This window comes from Belonocnema kinseyi, chromosome 10 (assembly GCF_010883055.1).
Source record: "Belonocnema kinseyi isolate 2016_QV_RU_SX_M_011 chromosome 10, B_treatae_v1, whole genome shotgun sequence".
NCBI lineage: Eukaryota > Metazoa > Arthropoda > Insecta > Hymenoptera > Cynipidae > Belonocnema > Belonocnema kinseyi.
This window is the reverse complement of record NC_046666.1, coordinates 91,184,868-91,204,659: the sequence shown is the minus strand read 5'-3', so window position 1 is coordinate 91,204,659 and position 19,792 is coordinate 91,184,868. Positions and strand designations below refer to the sequence as shown.

At 32.7% G+C, this 19,792-nt stretch overlaps 1 protein-coding gene across 6 annotated transcripts in view; it reads right to left on the bottom strand.

Annotated features, from left to right (window-relative positions):
* LOC117181915 (restin homolog) overlaps positions 1 to 19,792 on the bottom strand; it is a 143,660-nt gene that overhangs the window by 3,773 nt on the left and 120,095 nt on the right. For 5 of the 6 annotated variants that reach the window (XM_033374939.1, XM_033374940.1, XM_033374938.1 and 2 more), the window contains 8 exons: positions 15,500 to 15,520; positions 14,599 to 14,773; positions 12,397 to 13,068; positions 12,188 to 12,309; positions 11,747 to 12,059; positions 11,530 to 11,681; positions 3,725 to 5,484; positions 3,495 to 3,585 (listed from right to left, as the gene is read on the bottom strand). In XM_033374939.1, coding sequence (XP_033230830.1) covers positions 3,495 to 3,585; positions 3,725 to 5,484; positions 11,530 to 11,681; positions 11,747 to 12,059; positions 12,188 to 12,309; positions 12,397 to 13,068; positions 14,599 to 14,773; positions 15,500 to 15,520 — 3,306 coding nt within the window. The remainder of the gene's footprint in view (positions 1 to 3,494; positions 3,586 to 3,724; positions 5,485 to 11,529; positions 11,682 to 11,746; positions 12,060 to 12,187; positions 12,310 to 12,396; positions 13,069 to 14,598; positions 14,774 to 15,499; positions 15,521 to 19,792) is intronic. The other variant, XM_033374941.1, reaches the window with a different exon arrangement.

Sequence of the window (19,792 nt, the reverse complement as noted above, 5' to 3'; positions counted from 1 at the left end):
AAATGCATTTATATATTTGAGAATCTTTTAAATACTGTTAAATTGTTGAATGAAAAAATGCAAGTTTTGGATTTTCCATCATTTTGTATGCTGTCAAAATTTGAATTTTTGATTTTTCAAGAAAATTCCAAAAATTGTTCGACTTTTTGAATACTACGAATAACCGTACAGAGAATTTTTGAATTTTTAAAAAAGTGGTCTCGAAAATATTCAACATGTGCCCATTTTTATAATTTTTATCCAAAATAGTTGACTAACGAACTTGACCTTTAGTTTAGGACACTAAACGAGTGTACGAACAAAGTTCCCGGTCATTTTTCGGTTGCACACATTTTTTCTGTTATTAAAACTGAAAATTAAAGCAGTCAAAGTTAAATTTAAGGTTACACGTTTTGATCCCCCATTGAGTGTTCTAACATTACGTCACACTCGATCGGTAACGTGAAAATCTATTAGGTTTTACCACTTGATGGACTGAAAAGCATTGATTATATAGGATTTTGACTAAAATTAATTTTTTTAGCCGAAAGTAATTGAAGAATTGTGATATGGCTTTTCTTTTTCGATAGAAAAGTCATTTATTTAATTATTGTTGGCAATTTGGGAAGTATGCGCTTTGGGCAATCCACAAAGAAAAAATATAATTTTCCGTGATTCAGGTTAAGTTGTAATGTTGTGATAGTTGGCGGTAAACATTTTAGAATTTTGGTAGTGCGTTGGTAATTAAAATCTTTTTAAAAAACATTCAATAGTTCGTTTGACAGTCTTTAAAATCATTAAAACTGTCTTAAAATCTTATAAAATCTCTTTTAAATCCTGACACCTTTTTGAATTTTTTTTTTTAAATCCTCCAAAAAGAAACTTCAAGGTCCATAGTAATTTCTTAAAATTGGATTCTTAGAAATCCTGTAAGATTTCCCGAAAATCCACAAATTCCTCTGCATTTTTTAAAAATATCTTAAAATCCTTTAAATTTCCTTAAATTCCTTTAAATAATCTCTTGAAACATCTCTCAAATTTAATTTTTTCAAATCCTTTGAAATCTTTTTAAGTTACTTGTCATTTACTCGCTTGACATTCTCTAATCACTAAACCTGTTTTAAAATCTCATAAAATTTATTGTAAATCCTTAAAACCTTTTGAATTATTTCTGAATCCTTAAAAAAAAAACTTTAAAATATCGTCAAGTCTCTAGTAATTCCTTAAAATCACTTAAATTTTCAGAAATCCTGTAAGAATTCTTAAAAATCTTCAAATTCCTCTGAATATTTTTAAAATCCTTTCAACTTTTCTAAAATAATTTGAAATCTTTCGTAACTGACTAAAGTGAATTAAAATCTCTTAAAATCCTTTAATTTTTCTTAAATTGCTTAAAATCTGTTGAAAATCCTTCAAATCTTTAAATTTGTTTAAATCCTTAGAAATCTCTTAAAATTCATTAAAATCTTTTTAAATAACATTCAATAGCTCACTTGGCATTCTTTAAAATCACTAACACTGTCTTAAAATTATTAGAAATGTCTTGTAAATTCGTCAAACTTTTGTAATTATTTTTAAATCCTTTAAAAGGAAATTTCTAAATTCCGTCAAATCCCTATAGTAATTTCTTTAAATCACTTGAATTTTTAGAAATCCTGTAAGATTTCTTGAAAATTCTTAAACTCCTCCGATTTTTTTTTTAATCCCTCTTCACCTTCTTTAAAATCAATTGAAATATTTTTAAATTAAGTAAATTAATTTAAATCCTTTGAGGTTTCTTAAATTCCCTAAAATATTTTAAAAAATGTACAACCCTTGAAATCTCTTCAAATTTATTTAAATCTTTTTGAATAAATTTTCAGTAACTCGTTTGAAATGATTTAAAATCACTTAAATTGATTAAAAATTTTATCAAATATCTTGCAAATCCTTAAAACTTTTTCTATTCTTTAAAAAATCTTTGAAAATCATTCAATTTTTCTGCATTTCTTTTGAAATCCCTTCAAATTCTTTGAATCATTAAAAATCTCTTCAGGTTTCCTAAGATCACTTAAAAGAATTTAATCCTTTGAAGTCTCTTGGCTGTATCTCTTTTGATATGAAACTACATACTTAAAATCACTTATTATCGAAATGTATTATGACATAAGTCGCCGACAATTGAGGTTATAACCTAAATTACGGCAATATATAATTTATCGTAGTGAACTGCCTAATTGCACTCTTTCCAAATTCTCAAAAATAATTAAAGAAATGGCTTTTCTCCCTTTAAAGCAAAGCTATATCACGATTTTCAACTAAATTTCGCCTAAATTAATTAATTTTCGTCAAACTCCTGTATAAACAATGCTTTACAGTCCACCAAGTGGTAATAGCCTTATAGATTTTGACGTTGCCGACCGAGTGTGTCGTAATATTAGAATACTCAATAATGTATCATATGTTAGGTATAAATGGAAGCTTTTTGATTTAAGTATGATTAATTTTTTTAATCTTTAAAATTAAACATTATCTCAAGATGAAACATTCAAAACCTCCAAAATTCGAAAATTTTGAAGATAATAAAAATTAGAATTTTATGTACCTGATACCAAGTTATATTCAAAGTGAATGGACATGCTTTCGTTAAATTATTATGATCATGCTGAAAAATTTCATACTTGAATCCTTTAAAGTTTAAATATTTAAATTTAAATTGTTTATAACGAACCATGATGGTCAAATTAGGATTTATATGATTTTCAAATTCCACAATTTATGATAATTTAATTTTGAACACTTCCTATTTTGGTTTGGTTGTGGTTATGAATCTACTAATTAAAAATTATTCGAAAATTTTTAATAATTTATAAAGCTTCAATCCGAAGTTCTCAATTGACTTGAACTATTACAATTTTGAAAGGTTGAAATTTTTAACATCTTAATTTGAAAATTGTTTAATATTCAACAGATTTAAAATGATTATTCCTTTACATTTTCCGAATTGAATGATTTCATACTTGAAGATTTTACAAATTGATCTTGTCATAATTTCATGTGATATCAATTTAGTGGGCTTTGAAGTGTTTGGAAAAGTGCATCGACATATAGAAATGGACCGACAACACTTTGGGAAGAACGGAAATTGGCTTTACCCTACCGATAGAAATCTCTGAGTATTCACCCCTTGAGTGTCAGCTATTCTATTGATATAGCCTCTCTGTTTGTTATTTATGATCCTATTTCTATTTCGGAAAGGACATTTTAAAGCCTTTAAAACATTTAAAAAAGCTATATCTACCTAAATGTCTGTGGAGAATTTCTCTGAGCTTCTCTGACCCTAGAGAATCTTTAGAATATACTCAGAGATTTCTATCGGTAGGGTAGTCTGAAAAAGTTCCCGGTCAATTCCTGGTTTCCCGGTATAGCGGCCACGTAGTAAAAAAATAAAGTTCTTAAAAATGAGTACAGCATTGTGCTTGCACTCAGCTGTTCATTGTTGCCAATGTCATTTTAAAAGTTATGTTAATACTCACGTTGCCCTTATTTTTCGCGCTTACATTCATTAGATGCAAACTTTCGGTGGATTTAGCATATTTGTCCATAAGTTGTTTATTTTCTTGTTCTCTGTAACAACAAAATATTACAATTTTCAATAAAAAGTGATGTCCAGTTTGGTTTTATATTTCACAGTTTTATTTTGCGTTACATATCTCAAGACAATGCTAATTTTTAAATTTGATTCAAAACATAACTTTTTACTTACAAACGACTTCGAGATTCCTTCAGATGCGAGCATTCTTGACATATTAAGTTCACCTTTTCTACCAGGTTCTGTGCATTTTTATCTGTCTCTTTCTCTTTGGATTCCACTGAATTTGACAAAACTTCCAACTTTTCCTCTGTTTCCATCAGGATCTTCTCGAGATTGTTTTTCGCCGTTTGCATGTTCTTATTCTCTTTTCTTACTTCGTCTATCTCACTTTGTTTCGTTTTGATTTCCTTATTTTTTAGATCTTGATCTAATTTTGACTTTTGAGTTTGTGATGCTTCCAACGAAGTAAGTTTCGTTTGCAGATCAGCAACGAGAGTTTCCATTAAATTCAATTCATTTTTTTGCTTTTCTACTAGTGCTTCGAGCAGCTCCTTACTCTCTTGTAACTCATTGTTCTTTCGAAGGCTTGCTTCCATCTCCGAAGATTTTTGTTTGATTTCTGATCCGAAAGCAGCATTCGAAATATGAGCAGACTCCTTCGATTTTTTCATCTGTTTGATTGTACACTCCAGTTCCTTTACAAGATCTTGTTTTGCTTTCAGCTCCACTTGATTACTTGTGAATTTCTCCTCCGACGTTTTTTGAATATCCTTCAATGCAGAAACTTCATTTATTACTTCTTGCTCTTTTGAACTCAAGTTTTGTTGCAAACCGGAAAGTTCTTGTTTCGTTGATTTTTTCTCTTCTTTCAAACCTTCAACAGCTTTTTCTAGCTTCAAAATTTGCGCGTTCTTTCCCTCAACTACAATTTCGGTTTCCCGTAATTTATCCTCTATTAGTTTTGCATTTTGTGTAACTGTAGTTAACTGATTTCTTGATTCATTTACTGCAGCGTTCAATTCACTGAGCGAATTTTCTAGTTGATCCTTAACAGATTCAGCATTTATTAGTTGTTTTTTTACGTTAGCAAGTTCTAGCGAAGTTTCTGAAGTGGTATTCGAATAGGTCGATTTCAATAGTATCAACTCAGTGAGAGTCTCACCATACTTCAAGTTAGCTGCTTTGAATGATGCATTTATCCCATCTTTTTCTTTCCGCAATTCTGTAATCTGATTATCCATCTGATCGATTTTAAACTGTTTTGCTTCAATTTCGGCTTCAATACGAGATCGTGAATTTCCTTCCAAATCCAGTTTCTCATGTAATTCTTTGATAGCTTCTTTGTTTATATTTTGTTCCACTTCTAGTTGATTTTTCATGGATTCTACGACCTTTAATCTTTCTTCAGAGGCCACGAGCCTTAATTCTACCTCGTCAGCGGACTTTTTAAGCTGCAGCTTCTCATATCTGTATTGATTATCTAAGGTGATCATTTTTTCATTCAGTTGAGCGTCATCTTGCTCAGCTTTCTTTAATGCTTCTGCTAATTGATTCAGTTCAGTAGCTTTCTGTATTAAAGTTTTTTCAACGTTTTCATTTTTCTTAATGACCTCGAGATGCTCTTTTTCTCTTTTTTTGAACTCAATAAGCTGACCTGATAGAGACTGTAGTTCGTTCTTTTCAACTTCCATTTGGGAGTTTACAATTTTGTTTTTTGCTTTCAGCTTCTCGACAAGTGAATAAGTTTTAACTAGATTCTGATCAAAGGCTTGTAATTTCGCTTCTGTTGCGGATAATGACTTTTCTAAGCTAAATATTTTGTCTCGTGATACGTCCAGTTCTTTTTCCTTGTTGCGAAGATCCTCGTTGTACTCTGTAAGCTGATCTGAAGAGTCTGCCGATGTACTTATTATATTGGATATTTCTTCTTCCTGTTAAGTAATAGCTAATATTTACCAATGTTATATTCACTTATGAAATTTTAGTTCATTTTTTAAAACAATATCTCATAATAATAATTGTTTTAAAAATCACCCTAAACTCATATGAATTCAAATAAAATCACTTAAACTCACTAGAATTTATATGACTTCTATTTAAATTCCTTGAAATTCGTTAAATTTAGCAAAGAAACAATATACCTATCAAATGTTAGAAATCTCGAGTGGAGCCATATTTTATAATGGGGCTCTGTTTTACATTGAATTTGACCAAATCTACCCAATGTTGCGGACCTTATACGCACAGTGAGAAAGAAGTGAACCTCCCTGGTGGACCGAAGGGACCGAAAGGAGCCTCTACAAAGTACCCTTAAAGACCCCACTGGGTCCCCCTTCGGCTCCTTCTTAAAAAACTAAAAGAACACAGCAAGATCTACTTTTAAATTGTTGAAATTCGTATTCTACATTAAAATGTCCATTAGAAACTCACGGAGTAATCGCAATACTTTTTTTTGCAGCGTTAAAAATGAAGAAAAAATATAATTAACTTCTACTGAAGGTGACTTCAAGTGCATCCATAATAGCTCAATTAGTATGTTGCACGCGAAGTTTAAAAATAAAATTCTCTCTCACTTGCATCGCAAATTTTAACGTAGACTCCGAATTTCAACAATTTAAAAGTTGATCTTGCTGTTTTTTTTAGTTTCTTAGGAAGAAACCGAAGGAGGACTTAGTGGGTTCTTCAAGGGTACTTTGTAGAGTCTCTTTTCGGTTCCTTCGGTCCGCCAGGGCTTTCAGTATTCTTAACCCTCACTTCTTTTGATCCCCGGGTTTTCTGTCTCCTTTTTTAACCGTCGATTTTTACCTATTCCTAGAAAGCAGTCGACGTTAGGAAAAATCTGAAAAAATTCACAGATATTCTTTCAACATTCTATAAGGAATTACATTTTTAAAAATTCTGAAATATTCAATTACTTTTTACGGTTTAATGACTTAAACGGTGCAGTTCTGTGGCGCGAGTGCAGTGCAATAACTAAATTTACGATAAAATCATTGTTACGCAAGAAATATAATTTTTAATATTTTGTTATTTAATCAGTGTTGGCACTTCGGCGGTATAAATGAAGTAGTAGTAGGAAAAAAAGTATCCTTTCAATGACAATAGTAACAGAGTTACTATCGTCATTAAAAGGGTACTTTGTTTCTAAAACTGGTCCCGCTGTGTCGCTCACGTGCCAACCCTGATTAAAATCAGAAGTACACCAAACTCTCGTTTTCAGTCCAGATTCGGGCGATACCTGCAAATATATTTGGACTGAATTCGGGGGGGGGGGGGGGGGGGGGGGGGGGGGGGGGAGTCAGGGCCGCCTGAATCGGTTTCAATTGGAATGCATGATATTGTACAATATACTTGACTGAGCATTCGCGCACTTCTAGGACACTTCTAGGACCCTACCGATAGAAATCTCTGAGTATATTCTAAAGATTCTCTAGGGTCAGAGAAGCTCAGAGAAATTCTCCGCAGGCACTCAGGTAGATATATTTAAAGGTCCACCCTACGGATAAAAATATCAGAGTTTTCTCTAGCGAAATAACCTGGCCCATTTGAGTCTATAAACAGAGTCGATTTGAAAAAATATAGTCTCGGAGATAGTCTTGAGAGATTTTGGTCCTTTTAAGAGTGGCGCGACGGTAATATAATGTTCCTTTTGTATTCGTCATGTACCGAGAGGGCAGAGTTATTTACAGTAGTTGGCCGTGGCTAATCCGCTCTCCCTTTTTAAATTTCTCTCCAAATTATGAGCACTTTTTTTAATTTAATGAATTTTTTCTCATTATACTTATTTATAATTATAACTTATATACTAATATACAATTTTCTAATTGAATTTAAAAATATTGTCTTTTTTGGCGTATCTCATTCCATTTACGAGAAACGTTGTATTAATTCTAATTTTGAGCATTTAAACAAAAAAATAGACATCTGAAATCATCAAAACCCGTAGATTCCGAATTATTATGTTTTAGGCTATTAACTATGAAATTAAAAAAAAATCTACTTCTAAATTTTAATCCGAAAGCTTAACAAAGGACCCTTGAGTGTCGGCTACTCTATTGCGATAGCCTCTCTGCTTGTTGTTTATGATCGAATTCTTATTTCAATTTCAGCCTCTCTGCTTGTTATTTATGATCATATTTCTATTTCAATTCCGGAAAGGACATTTTAAAGCCTTTATAACACTGAAAAGAACTACCTGGACCTTAAAATATATCTACCTGAGTGCCTGCGGAGAATTTCTCAGAGCTTCTCGGACCCTAGAGAATCTTTAGAATATACTTAGAGATTTCTTTCGGTAGGGCAGGTAGCTCTTTTAAATGTTTTAAAGGCTTTAAAATGTCCTTTCCGAAATTGAAATAAGAATTCGATCATAAATAACAAGCAGAGAGGCTATATCGGATTAAAATTTAGAAGTAGATTTTTTAAATTTCATAGTTAACAGCCTAAAACATAAAAATTCGGATTCTACGGGTTACGATGCTTTCAGATATCTAACTTTTTTGTTTAATGAGTAAACTAGGAATTAATAGAACGTTTCTCGTAAATGGAATGAGGTATGCCAAAAAGACAACATTTTTTAATCCAACTAGAAAATTGTATATTAATATATAAGTTATAATTATAAATAAGTATAATGAGAAAATTCATTAATTAAAAAAAAGCGTTAATAATTTGAAGAGAAATTTAAAAAGGGAGAGTCGGATTAGCGACGGCCAACTACTGTAAATAACTCTGCCCGTCCGGTACGTAATGAAAACAAAAGGAACATTATATTACCGTCGCACCACTCTTAAAAGGACCTTGAAAAGGACCCAAATCTCTCAGACTATCTCACAGACTAAATCATTCAAATCGACTCTGCTTATAGACTCAAATGGGCTAGGCCATTTCGCTTGAGAATACTCAGAGATTTCTATCGGTAGGGGACTAGCAGTTTTAGGAAGATCAATTTCATTGGGACTGAAAACGAGAGTTTGATGTATTCAAAATTATATCTGTTGCGTAGAAATGGTTTTATCATAAATGTAGTTATTGCACTGCACTCGCATTACAAAGCAATAAGTTGAGTGTCATTAAATGGGTTCCTATCTTCATTCGTTCCTGGAACAGGTGAAAGGCGGTACTTGAAAAAGGAGGAAAAAATCCTGTTTTTTGGCATGTTTTGCCTTCTAACTATTGGTAAAAAATTTGTAAAATAAAAGTGATCATGTAGTTGAATTTGAAAGACTTTAATCTTTTAGATATTTTTTTATTGAGCAATTCAAAGACTTTTTTGAGTGAGTTACAATCAAAAGAATTGAGGGGCATCGACTTTAGTAGATTTTATTCTCGATGAATGGAGATTTTAATTATGGATTAAATTCTTTTATTTCTTTAATAGCTATTAAAAAATTAAGATATGAAACTGCCATCCGCAACATATGCAATGATTGAATGCATTATTTATACTGGTTTCGTTGTTACATATGTAAAATTAATAACTAATCATGGCCGGAAAATAAACCAGAACAATTGTCTATTACGAATAAAATTAACTTCTCATTTTTGAACTTAATAAATATTTTCTTATGGGAAATAATTTTGTATTAAAATTTTGTGTTACAATAATTTCGATTGCTATTAATAACTGTTAATTTTTTAGAACTGGCTGCTTTTGAATTAAAGGCATGTAATTTGTGTAAAGCATTTTGATAGTGAGGATATTCTTACGGAGGATCTGATACTTGGGAAAGATGGATCTGTTATTGCAATGGTAGCAAATATTTTTATCTGAGTTATTTTGCAACTTTTTCAATTAATATTCGTAAACAATGTATTGCCTTTGTTACAACCAAATTTTAAAACAGTATAAAGTCAATACAATTTTTTTAAATATCACAACATTTTTTGTTTACTGAAAATAATTGACAAAAAGTTTTGCACATTAAGAAAAATTTAAATTTTCAACGAGATAATGAGTTACAATATGCAATTAAACGATTTTTTAGCGAAAATATTGTTAACATCATTTTTCAATAATATTAATGAAATAATTGATTAAAGTTGTTATAAAAAAAATTAGAAAATAGTTCAAATTCATTACAATTGTTTTTAAAAATCGCCATATTTTGTATACACTTTGAAAACAATTGAATAAAAAGTGACGCACTATAAGAAAAAAATTTAATTTCAGCGAGATATATAGAGGTATATATATATATAATAATTAAATCGTATAATATAAATCGTTTTCGAAAATAGGCAATTTAACTGTTTTTTTTTAAACACAAATTACTGGTACATGTATTTTCAATAATAGTAACATGAATTTTTAATAAAAGTAACAACAGAGTTTACTAAAGCTATCATCAAAAAACTAAAAAACAGTTTAAATTCACGACAATTGTCAATAGACAATTTTTAGATCATAATTCATTTTTATAAATGTCTTATAACAAAAGAAAGTATATTATTTTCTAGCTTTAAAAAGAGATGTAAATTTTTATAGTTTGCTATATTAAGCGTTAGTTTCAATTTTCAATAATCATTATAAATGTTGATAAAAAGAAATTTACAATTTTAACAGTTTACAATATTTTCTTATGTCAATGTTGAAAATTTAATGTTCGTTTTGTAGAATTATTATTGGCACACTGTAAAAAAAGAGTTGTGTAAAATTACAAAGTTTCGGAAAATTAAATATTGTATCATTGTAAATATCCATGGACATAGGAAACAAGGGAATAGGCATGCCATTGCCGGGGTGATGCAATGAGGGGGGAGGTCCGCCACCTTTTGATGTTCCTCGACAAACATGGCAGCGCCCACATGTTTATATTTTCATGCACAGTTTGTCGGCAAAAATGCTCGTGCGCATAATCAAATGGCGCATCGTAGGTGGCGGCTCTCCCCACTCATGGAATTCTCCCCCCTCCCGTGGATTCAACCCCGCTCGACCAAGTTAGGATGGCATGCATAGTCCCATGTTTCCTATGTCCATGTAAATATCACACACTGCACTGTGTGATTTTACAAAAGTATGTGAAATTACATCCTCTAGCGATGTAAATAAAAGGACCCTCGAACAGCAGTGTAATATTACACACTCGACAAAAATAAAATTACACATTCCCTCGTACGAACTTTACATTCAGAAGGGAAAATTCAGTCGCAGCGTGTAAAAATACTATGCGTCGGTAAAATCACTTTTCTGTGATTGAAAATTACATCGAGATTTTTAATTTTATCAAAGATCTTTAATTTTACCTTGTAGGAAACTGTAAAATGTTTGATTTATAATTAATTTAAAATTTAGAATAATTAATCAAATAATATGCAAATACGAAAGCGTCTCTCGTGTTCGTTGTTTATCGATGCCTTTATTCTTCAATTTTGGAGCATTTTTATTTTTAATGCGAGAAAATTGACAGCTTTGTTCAACTTTTTTGACAGCTTTCACACAAAGTAGTCCGAATCCGAGCTATTTCTATTTTGCTTTTTACATTTTCTGCTATTAGAACGGAAAAAATGCGGTTATTCAAAACATATATTTCATATTTTTTTACGGAATATTTAAACATAAAAAAATACCCATAGTATCTTATGTGTTTTAGGTCAGTGGTAACATGTCCGGCTTGTGTTTCTTTAATTTCCATGAAATTGTACGAAGTTTGAGCTTTCGAGTGTTCGAAACCTGTCGCCCTGATAAATTTTATTTTGATTCTTTCACATAATGAATTTTACATTTTCGCATGTAAAATTATCGGCCGAATTGCAATATCACAACAGATTCGTAAAGTTACTCCGATACACGAGGGTCCTTTTATTTGTATTTTGCCCGCATGCATTTGAATAAGTGTCGGCCTAAAAGTACAATCAGCATCGCCACTTGGCCCCGGTCAAATCTTGTGTTACATTTATTCCACAGGTCTTTATAAGAGAGCCACCTTCCTGGTTTTCAGAAAACTTTCTGAGCAAAGAAATTATTTACGGCTTACCAATTTTTTCTTTTGCTCCGTAAGTTGACAGATTTCTCCTTCATCTCGTGTTAACTTATGGTTCAGATCTTGCACATTAGTTTCATATATTCCGAGCTCACTTTCGAGATTAAATTTAGTTTGTTCTGACAATGTGAGTGAATCCTGTAGTTCTAAAAAATTAACAATAATTACTTCAGATCTTTAGATAGCTAAATGAAATAGGCAAGGAAGATACCTGAAATTTTTTCTAACAGACTTTTTATTTCTTCGTCCTTATTCACTATTCTACTTTTAAGATCGGCAACTGCCTTCTCAAGATTAGTAAGTCTTAAGCTCTTTTGAGTAGCATCAGCACTCATATCTTGTATATATTTACACTTATTCTCAATTTGACCCTGTAGATTACTTGTTATTTCTTCTATTTCTGCAGATTTGTCACATCGAAGTTGCGCTAATTCAGTCTCTTTTGCTTTCAAGCCTTCGTCTAATTTGTTTAATTGTAATATGCTGTTTTCTAATTTAGCAGATAATGTAGCCACTTTTTGTTCCTATAGTGAAAGAACATTAATAAATTAATTTTAGGAAAATTGAAAGATAAACTTAAGAAAAATTAGAAAAAGAATGTTAAAATATACGTGTCTTAGGATTTACTAAACATTGGAGTGATAACAATTACCAATTCAAACTTCTCTTTAAGAATTCTGGTGTTACTCTCTTTCGATGTCACATGTAGCTCTTTTACTTTAATATTAAGTACACTATTATTTTCCTCGGTTAATTTCAATTTGGTATTTAGTTCTGGAAAATTAATGATATTTCAATACTTTTCATGAACATGTTAATATTAAGCAGGAAAAAATAACCAAAGGTTTATTCTAAACTGACCTTCAATATGGGTTGAGAGCTTCCTAATTTCTTCATCAGCGCCCTTATGTGAATTTTGTAAAGCATTCACATCAATAATCAATTTATCCGTCTCAGCGATTTTTTGTTCCAGCTGAGAAGAGATTCTTTGGATATGGTTTTCCTTCTCAGTTAACTGCTCCTTAAACGAAGCTGATAATTGATTGATATGTTTAACATTATCATCTTTAAGCTGTTGCAAAGCTACTTTCTGAGAACCCAATTGCTTTTCTAATTCGGAAGATAATTCATCAGTTTTCGAAGATATTACGTTTTCTTTCTCCTTGAGTGCTTTCTGATATTTTGTGATTAAATCATTTTTTTCTTTGGCAGTCTGGTTAGTGATAGATTCGATTACTTTTTTTAGTCGCTGTATTTCTTTAGTTAAAGTGTCTGCGTTAAGAGCAAATTCCTTTTCCATTTTATCAATGATGTCACACTTCTCTTGCAGTACACGTTTTGCTTCTTCTGCAACTCTTTGCCAACATGTTTCTGAATCCTTTTGAGAAGGGCTTTCTTGTTCTTTCCGATTTAACTGTTCTTTGAGATCGTTCATTTCTTCGACAAAACGTTGTACTGCAACGTCCTTTTCTTCCATTTGCTTCACAAGTTTAGTTTTTTCAACTTCCAAGTTTTTAGTGTGTTCTATTAAGTCTTGAATAACAAATATTTGCATATTATTATCTTATGCTATAGTTTAATAAGATAAATTTTACTTATACTTTACAAATTACGTTTACTTAAAAAGAAGTATTTGTTAGTGCATATTTCAAATTATGCCAGGTATCCCGCCACAGACTACTTTCTGAACATGGCAATATGAAAAGAAAATGACTTCCTAGTTAAGAAGCATAAACGGACAAATATTATAGAATGGCCACTAAAATAAGAAAAAAAGTCCTGGTATTTTTCCGGTTTGCAACAGTAGATTATAATTTAGTTTAACTATTAATACTTTCAACTTGAAGCTGTTATATCTTTAAAGTTTAAAGATTTTATATTAACATTTCATAAATCATAAATTGTTGAATTTTTAACATTTTCAAAAAGTATCCCAGTATTTCAATTTGTAAAATTAGAAAAAGTCTCGGCCAAAAATAAAATCACTGTAATTTCCAGGTTTCCTTGTTTTTGATCACAATAATAATAATAATTAGGTAACACCACATTAGGTTCAACTAGAGTTTTGGGCGTACATCAGATTTGAAAAGTTTTCGATATTTTAAGAAATTCGAAGTCATTTTAAGATATTTCAAGGTATTCAAAAGTATTTCAAGGACTAGAAAATGATTTCAAGAAATTTCAAGACTTTTTAAAGGAGTTCGTGTTTTTTTCTTTAGAGTAAGTGATTTTCCTCGTCACAATAAAAAAATGTCATGGGCGATCGTAGCCGAGTCCGCAAGCAGGCATTTGGGTAGTGGGGGAGGCGTCAACGAAAAGCACCACCACCACTTACCACTACATCTTTAGGCGCTCATATCCGTGAGCCAGTGGAGCTCATGGACACAGCACATTACAGCTGTAGTGGTAAGTAGTGGGGTTGGATTTCGTAAGCCTCTCGGTCGGTCTCCGACTACGTTTATCATGTCTATGTTTCCAGCTTAATAACAAAAAAAGTAATCGACTTAAAAAATGTCTGATTTTTGCAAATGAAAGAGTAACTACACAAATATCGATTGGTGTAAAAACCTAAAAATCGATTTTTAGCGCGTAAGGTCCCTTTCTTCGCGGACGGTCACACAAACACACACACACACATATTCTTCCCCGTTTAGTGACAGTCAAAGGTTCAGGGCAAGCTTACAGTCAGGTAATTTCCCGAATTTTTTCGACTTCCTAGTTGTTATGAATGCTCAAAAGGGGTCAAAAAGTGCTTTTTTAAACATTTTAACCACGCGCAAAAGTTAGCGGAAAAGTAGGATGATACTTGGATTTGGAATGAAGAAACACATCGAAATCATTCGTCCATTTAAAAAAAGATAGTAATCTACATTGTTATGCACAAAGATTGAAAAAAATTTTACAACAAATTAAAGTTCCAAATATCTGTTAGATACGAATTAATGGCAAAAAATGGAAGCCAGATTCAAATTCAGCATAAAAAAATACTTTGGAATTAATATGTCACACTCTGTACATACATAGGTCACAGGTTGACAAATATTATTATTTTCCAGTACAGACCTTTTGATTGATTTTTTTCTTGAATCGTTTGAAGTTCCACACGAAGTCGTGCCAACTCTTCTTCTGCTTCGAACAATTTTGTACTTTCTTTCTCAAGTAGAACAACTCGCTCCCTTTCTTCTGAAAGTTGCTTCTCAATTTCCTTGATTTTGTTCTCATTCAATACATTTATCACCTATCAGAAAATTCGTTCCTTTATTTTATACAAATTAAAACATGATTATTGACGAATTTTAATCTACCATTCAAGTTTAGTTTAAGATAGTTTTGATAAAAAAAAAAGATAAATCATAATTTCAAAGGAAAATAAATAAGTCTAGCCTAGTATAGAATCGCATATATTTCAGCGTCGATAAACAATCATTCGATAACTCAAACATTTTAAATAAATTATTTGAAAAGAAACATAAAAATAAACATAAATGAATTTATCATATACGAAAAACAGTATTTACCAATGGTACTTTTCCACAAAATAATACCTTATCTTCAAAAAATAATCAGTTTTGTTAGTAATGCATTATTTAACTTACTACTTTTGTTAGTCTATCAACTACCATAACATTTTGTGCAAAAAAATTTTAATTATAGGAAGCAAGTTATCCATTACCAATTATGTTAAACGCAAATTATTTATAACATCCTGAATGATAAGTATGTTACTAATTTGACTTATGTACAAATTCTTGCGAACGTATGGTATATGTTGAATATCTTCCAATGTACTCGATATTGAAGTATATTATTAACGAAAGCAGTCGAATGAAGCGATGCTAGGTAGTTTTTGATAGTAGTGAGAAGGCAAGCTAAGAGAAAAGACTAGCATGATGATAAGACAAGTAGAGCAGAAATACAGCATCAAGACTTCGTCGGAACCAAAAGACTTCCTTCGGATACTCACACTTTGTTCACTTTTCTGTTTCTGAAAATAACATTAAGTTTACTTCGTTAGTTTTGCGTACTTGCGAAATATTTTTTGTTTTACACGTTAGTAAAATTGCATGGTGCCGATTGAAAGTTATTTATAACGAATCGAAGACACAGAAGTTTGAAAAATAATTTCTAACATCCGTACTCAAAAAATTAAAGAAAAATTATAAATATATGCATTTATCCTTTTAGTTGAGATATTGATAAAAGAATAACACTTTAGCTTCTCAGAGTTTTGACAAAATATTAGAAATTATGTGATCTGGCATCAAACTTTAATATTAATTGAAAAAATCATCATTCTTTGCAAAGAAAAAAAACCGCATAGTACTTGATACAATATATTCTTTATTACATAAAAAAATGTTGGGATGGGGTGTCCACATTTTATTTTTATAAATGGGCACTTTTTTAAATCCGATAGTTTAGTATTTAATTGTTAATTATATTTTAAATAATAAGGATAATTAATTTTCCTTTTTGACCCTAGTATTGGATTTTTCATATTGCTTCGAAATCCAATAGATGAAAAGATCAAAATAAGTGATATTGCAGAAAAGATATACTGAATGAACCAGGAATTATCTATTTATAGTCCACATGATAAAAATAAAAATTCTGTTAAGTACGAAAATAGTGAAAGCTTTTCTGCAAATTCAAAATTTTTTATTTTTATAAAAAAAAGGTGCGAGATAAGGAAATACAGCTAAAAATAAATACTGTTGCTTTCGATGAATTCTAGAAAAAGCGCGTTTTCTATTTTTCAATATTTTTCACTGGCTTTTGAGTATTTTCAGAAAATATATTATTTTCAAAAAATTGTGGTTCTCGCATCAACAAATTTCTTTTAAGATGTCGAAATGTGGAGACATTGGTTACAACATATTTGAGTTTTTATTTATAAAAAAAAATTTTAGTCTGCCATTATAAAGAGCCATTATAAAGAGCTCGATACTGGAATCCTCACGAACGATTTGGTCACTGTGAGTGTGAAGGTATCCCGTGAACCAGAGACGATGCGGAGGGGCGCGAAGTCCAATTAAAGGCAAGTTAAGGTAAATGAGCCCTAAATTATTCTATAAGGTGAATTTTTTTTGTAAAATCACTCTCAGTCCTCAATGAGCTGTAAGTTACGAGAGGGGAAAGAATGGGTTTTCTGATTTTCTTCAAGTATTTTTTATGACTTTAATGTGGCACAACACCATATATAACAAAAAAAAATGGGCAAAGGAAGTATCGCAAGACTTTCAGTCGATGATATTACAGGAGTCTTAAATTATGCAAGGGAAACGAAAAAAATGTTGTTTGTAAATTTAATTCTATACTATTTCTTGGAAACAATAATAAATACGAAAAAATGTCTTTTTCATGTTTTCAAAGTATAAAGAAAATAATAAAAAAGATTTTCTTAAAAAGCGTACCTTCTTCATTTTTCTAAATAAAAGGCATCTTAATAGCATCATGCGGGCTACAAAAGTTATTTAGCAACCATTAAAATTATAAGATGTCTTCATTATCAAAGTACAAGTTCAACAACAAATTGACAAACAATTGAAAGGTGGGTTTAAAGAAAAAAATTCGGATTTTTTGAAAAACAAAGCACAAAATTCGAAAACGCATAACCTTTTAAAAAAAATTCTGTTTGCAAATCGGAAAAATACGTATTGCCTAATTTCCTCTAAGAAATAGCATATTTCCCCTCTATAGGTTCTGAGATTTTAAGTGTAGGGCCCTGTCTGATTTTAAATGGATTTTAGTACGTTTTACAGGTATAGGGGCCCAAATTATCCTTAAATGAGTACTAAATTATGAAATCAGTTATATCTCTGTACCCTAATAGTTGTGCCCGCAAGTGTCTTAGCATCTTGTGGACACACATGAATAATTTTCAGGCTATTAACCAGTAAAGGAGTGAGTACTCAGAATGAATAAGATTTGATACATCTCGCTTCCCCCTAATACGTGCTATACCTAGAAAAATCTTGTTGTAAAGACATACAAGATTCAGTATTCCGCCACCACCTTGACGACGTGAGATGTAGAGTCGTGGAACACAAGACTTAAGGCGCACGCTCTTGTTCATGTGCATAACCTTTCGTGTCCCGATATCAAGGGATCTGAGCTTGTCATCTGCCTTTGGCACTTTTCTAAATTAGTAGAGTACTAACGGGACGGCAAACATGTTTGTTTCAGATACTTTGTTCCTCGCCAAAAGTTCGGAAGACCAGATCTGCCAGATAAGACGTTTCTATATGTTTCAAAACGTGTCCTTACGTCCTGAATGCAGTTCTGTGGTAGGACCAGGTATTTGTAGGTTTATCGAGCGCCAAACTGTCATACGTCGCTTCTGCCGACGAGTTGAGGGTTTTAGGGATGTAATTACGTTTTCTTCACTTCAAATAAACTTTGGCGCATTTTTCTAACCGAGACTCCCAATCTCCGCTTATACCAATAAAGAAAAAGGAGGCCCCGAGACGCATTTGACCGGTAGCGGTGCTAATGAAACCGACATTAAGGGCAAAGCTACGCGCAGGTTCTCAGGGACCTGAAAACGAAGTTAAAGCCCAGCATTCGTGGTGTCCAAATCAAGGGTGTCAGGCAGACAAGGAGCGGCGACGTCCTCATTGAAGTGTGAAGCGAAGCAGAAGGCAAGTTCAAACTGTCCTCAGTTATTAGGAAAGCAGTCGGAGAAGCGGAAACACACTTCAAGGGGCAGGTCACACGAGCAGGATACGTGTAGGTGGGGTGGGTCTCCTATAGTATCCGTAAGAAGACGGAGACCACGAGGTGTTATCACTGTCACGGCTACGGCCACTTGACAGCGAAATCCGAAGGTCCGGAACATACAACGTGTTGTGGGAGATGTGGAAAAGAGGGGCACAGAGCTCGGGAGTGTGAGGGCAAACCACACTGCTATCTTTGTGCTGGAAAGGAGGGAGGACCCCGGACAGACCACATTCCGGATACAATAAGATGCTCAACTTTCCGAGAGGCAGCCACGAAGCGGAGATCGCGTAAGTAACAGGAGTAGAGAAGCAGAGAAATCGGCAGAAAAATAGAAAAACTATCAGGCACTTCTACAGTGAAGAAAACGGCACCCCCTGAAGTAATTCGAAAGCGGTGCCAGAGAAGTGCGGACTCTTCTCGGCGTGTTGTTAGAACATTTTTCACCAGCCCTCGTAAAAAAATATATATACATATAAAACACACAAAAATTTAAAAAAAGTTTTAACAACCACTGCATGGTCCTACTGGTAGCTCGTGTGCCTTGAGGACACGAAGCGATCCATGGATAACAGCTATCTGCATCCAGTTCGCAAGTGCCTTGGCATATTTTTAGCACGAGGGTATATATATATATAAGGACAACCACAGGATTTCGCCGGGAGCGGATGCTAATCTGGAAAATTGTTCCAGCGAAACCGCGGTAAAATTTCAGCCACAACCACGTCTCACGATCGTGAGATAGGTGGTTACAGTCTGTAAAGGAATCAATACGACGATCCAGCAAAAGCCTCGTGCACCCTAAGAACACGGAACGACCCAAGGACTACCTCCTTCTGCATTTTGCCCGCAAGTGTCTTAGCATCTTGTGGACACACATGAATAATTTTCAGGCTATTAACCAGTGAAAGTTTGGCATTTCCAAGACAGCCCATGATAAGGACAATTAGTTTAACAGAATATTCAGTGTACAACCGTCGCAACTCCCTTATAAGTTCTCGATACCTCTCTTTCTTTTCATTCTGCTTGGTTGAGATGTTTTTGTCAGCTGGTGCCGAAAATTCGATAACGAACATGGTTCGCTTCTCGAAGTCAAGAAGAACCATGTCAGGCCTCGAGTGAGCAACAGAAACAATTGTCGAGAATATAGAGTTCCAGTATATGCGGACTTCCCATTCTCGACAATTGACTCAATTTCCCTCGGAGCATTTAGAGGAGTGATATTAAGGTTAGTGCCGTAAGAGTGACAGAGATGGTAATAAAGCACTCTTAGTGCCGCATTGTGCCTTTGAATGTAGGTCGTTCCCGCGTGAGTTGGACAACTAGATAGTATGTGAGGTGAATGCTCGGGGTGTGCATGGCACGCCCTAGCGCTATCATCGGGAATTTCTTGGCTCTCTTATCTTGCATCCTCTTATCGAGGAGCTGTTATATATATATACGAGGGTAGTTCAATAAGTCCTTAGAATGACCAACAAATGGCGCGCGAATCGCTCCAAATCATCTGTTTTCAGTCAGCACTACTCCCGACTAGATATAT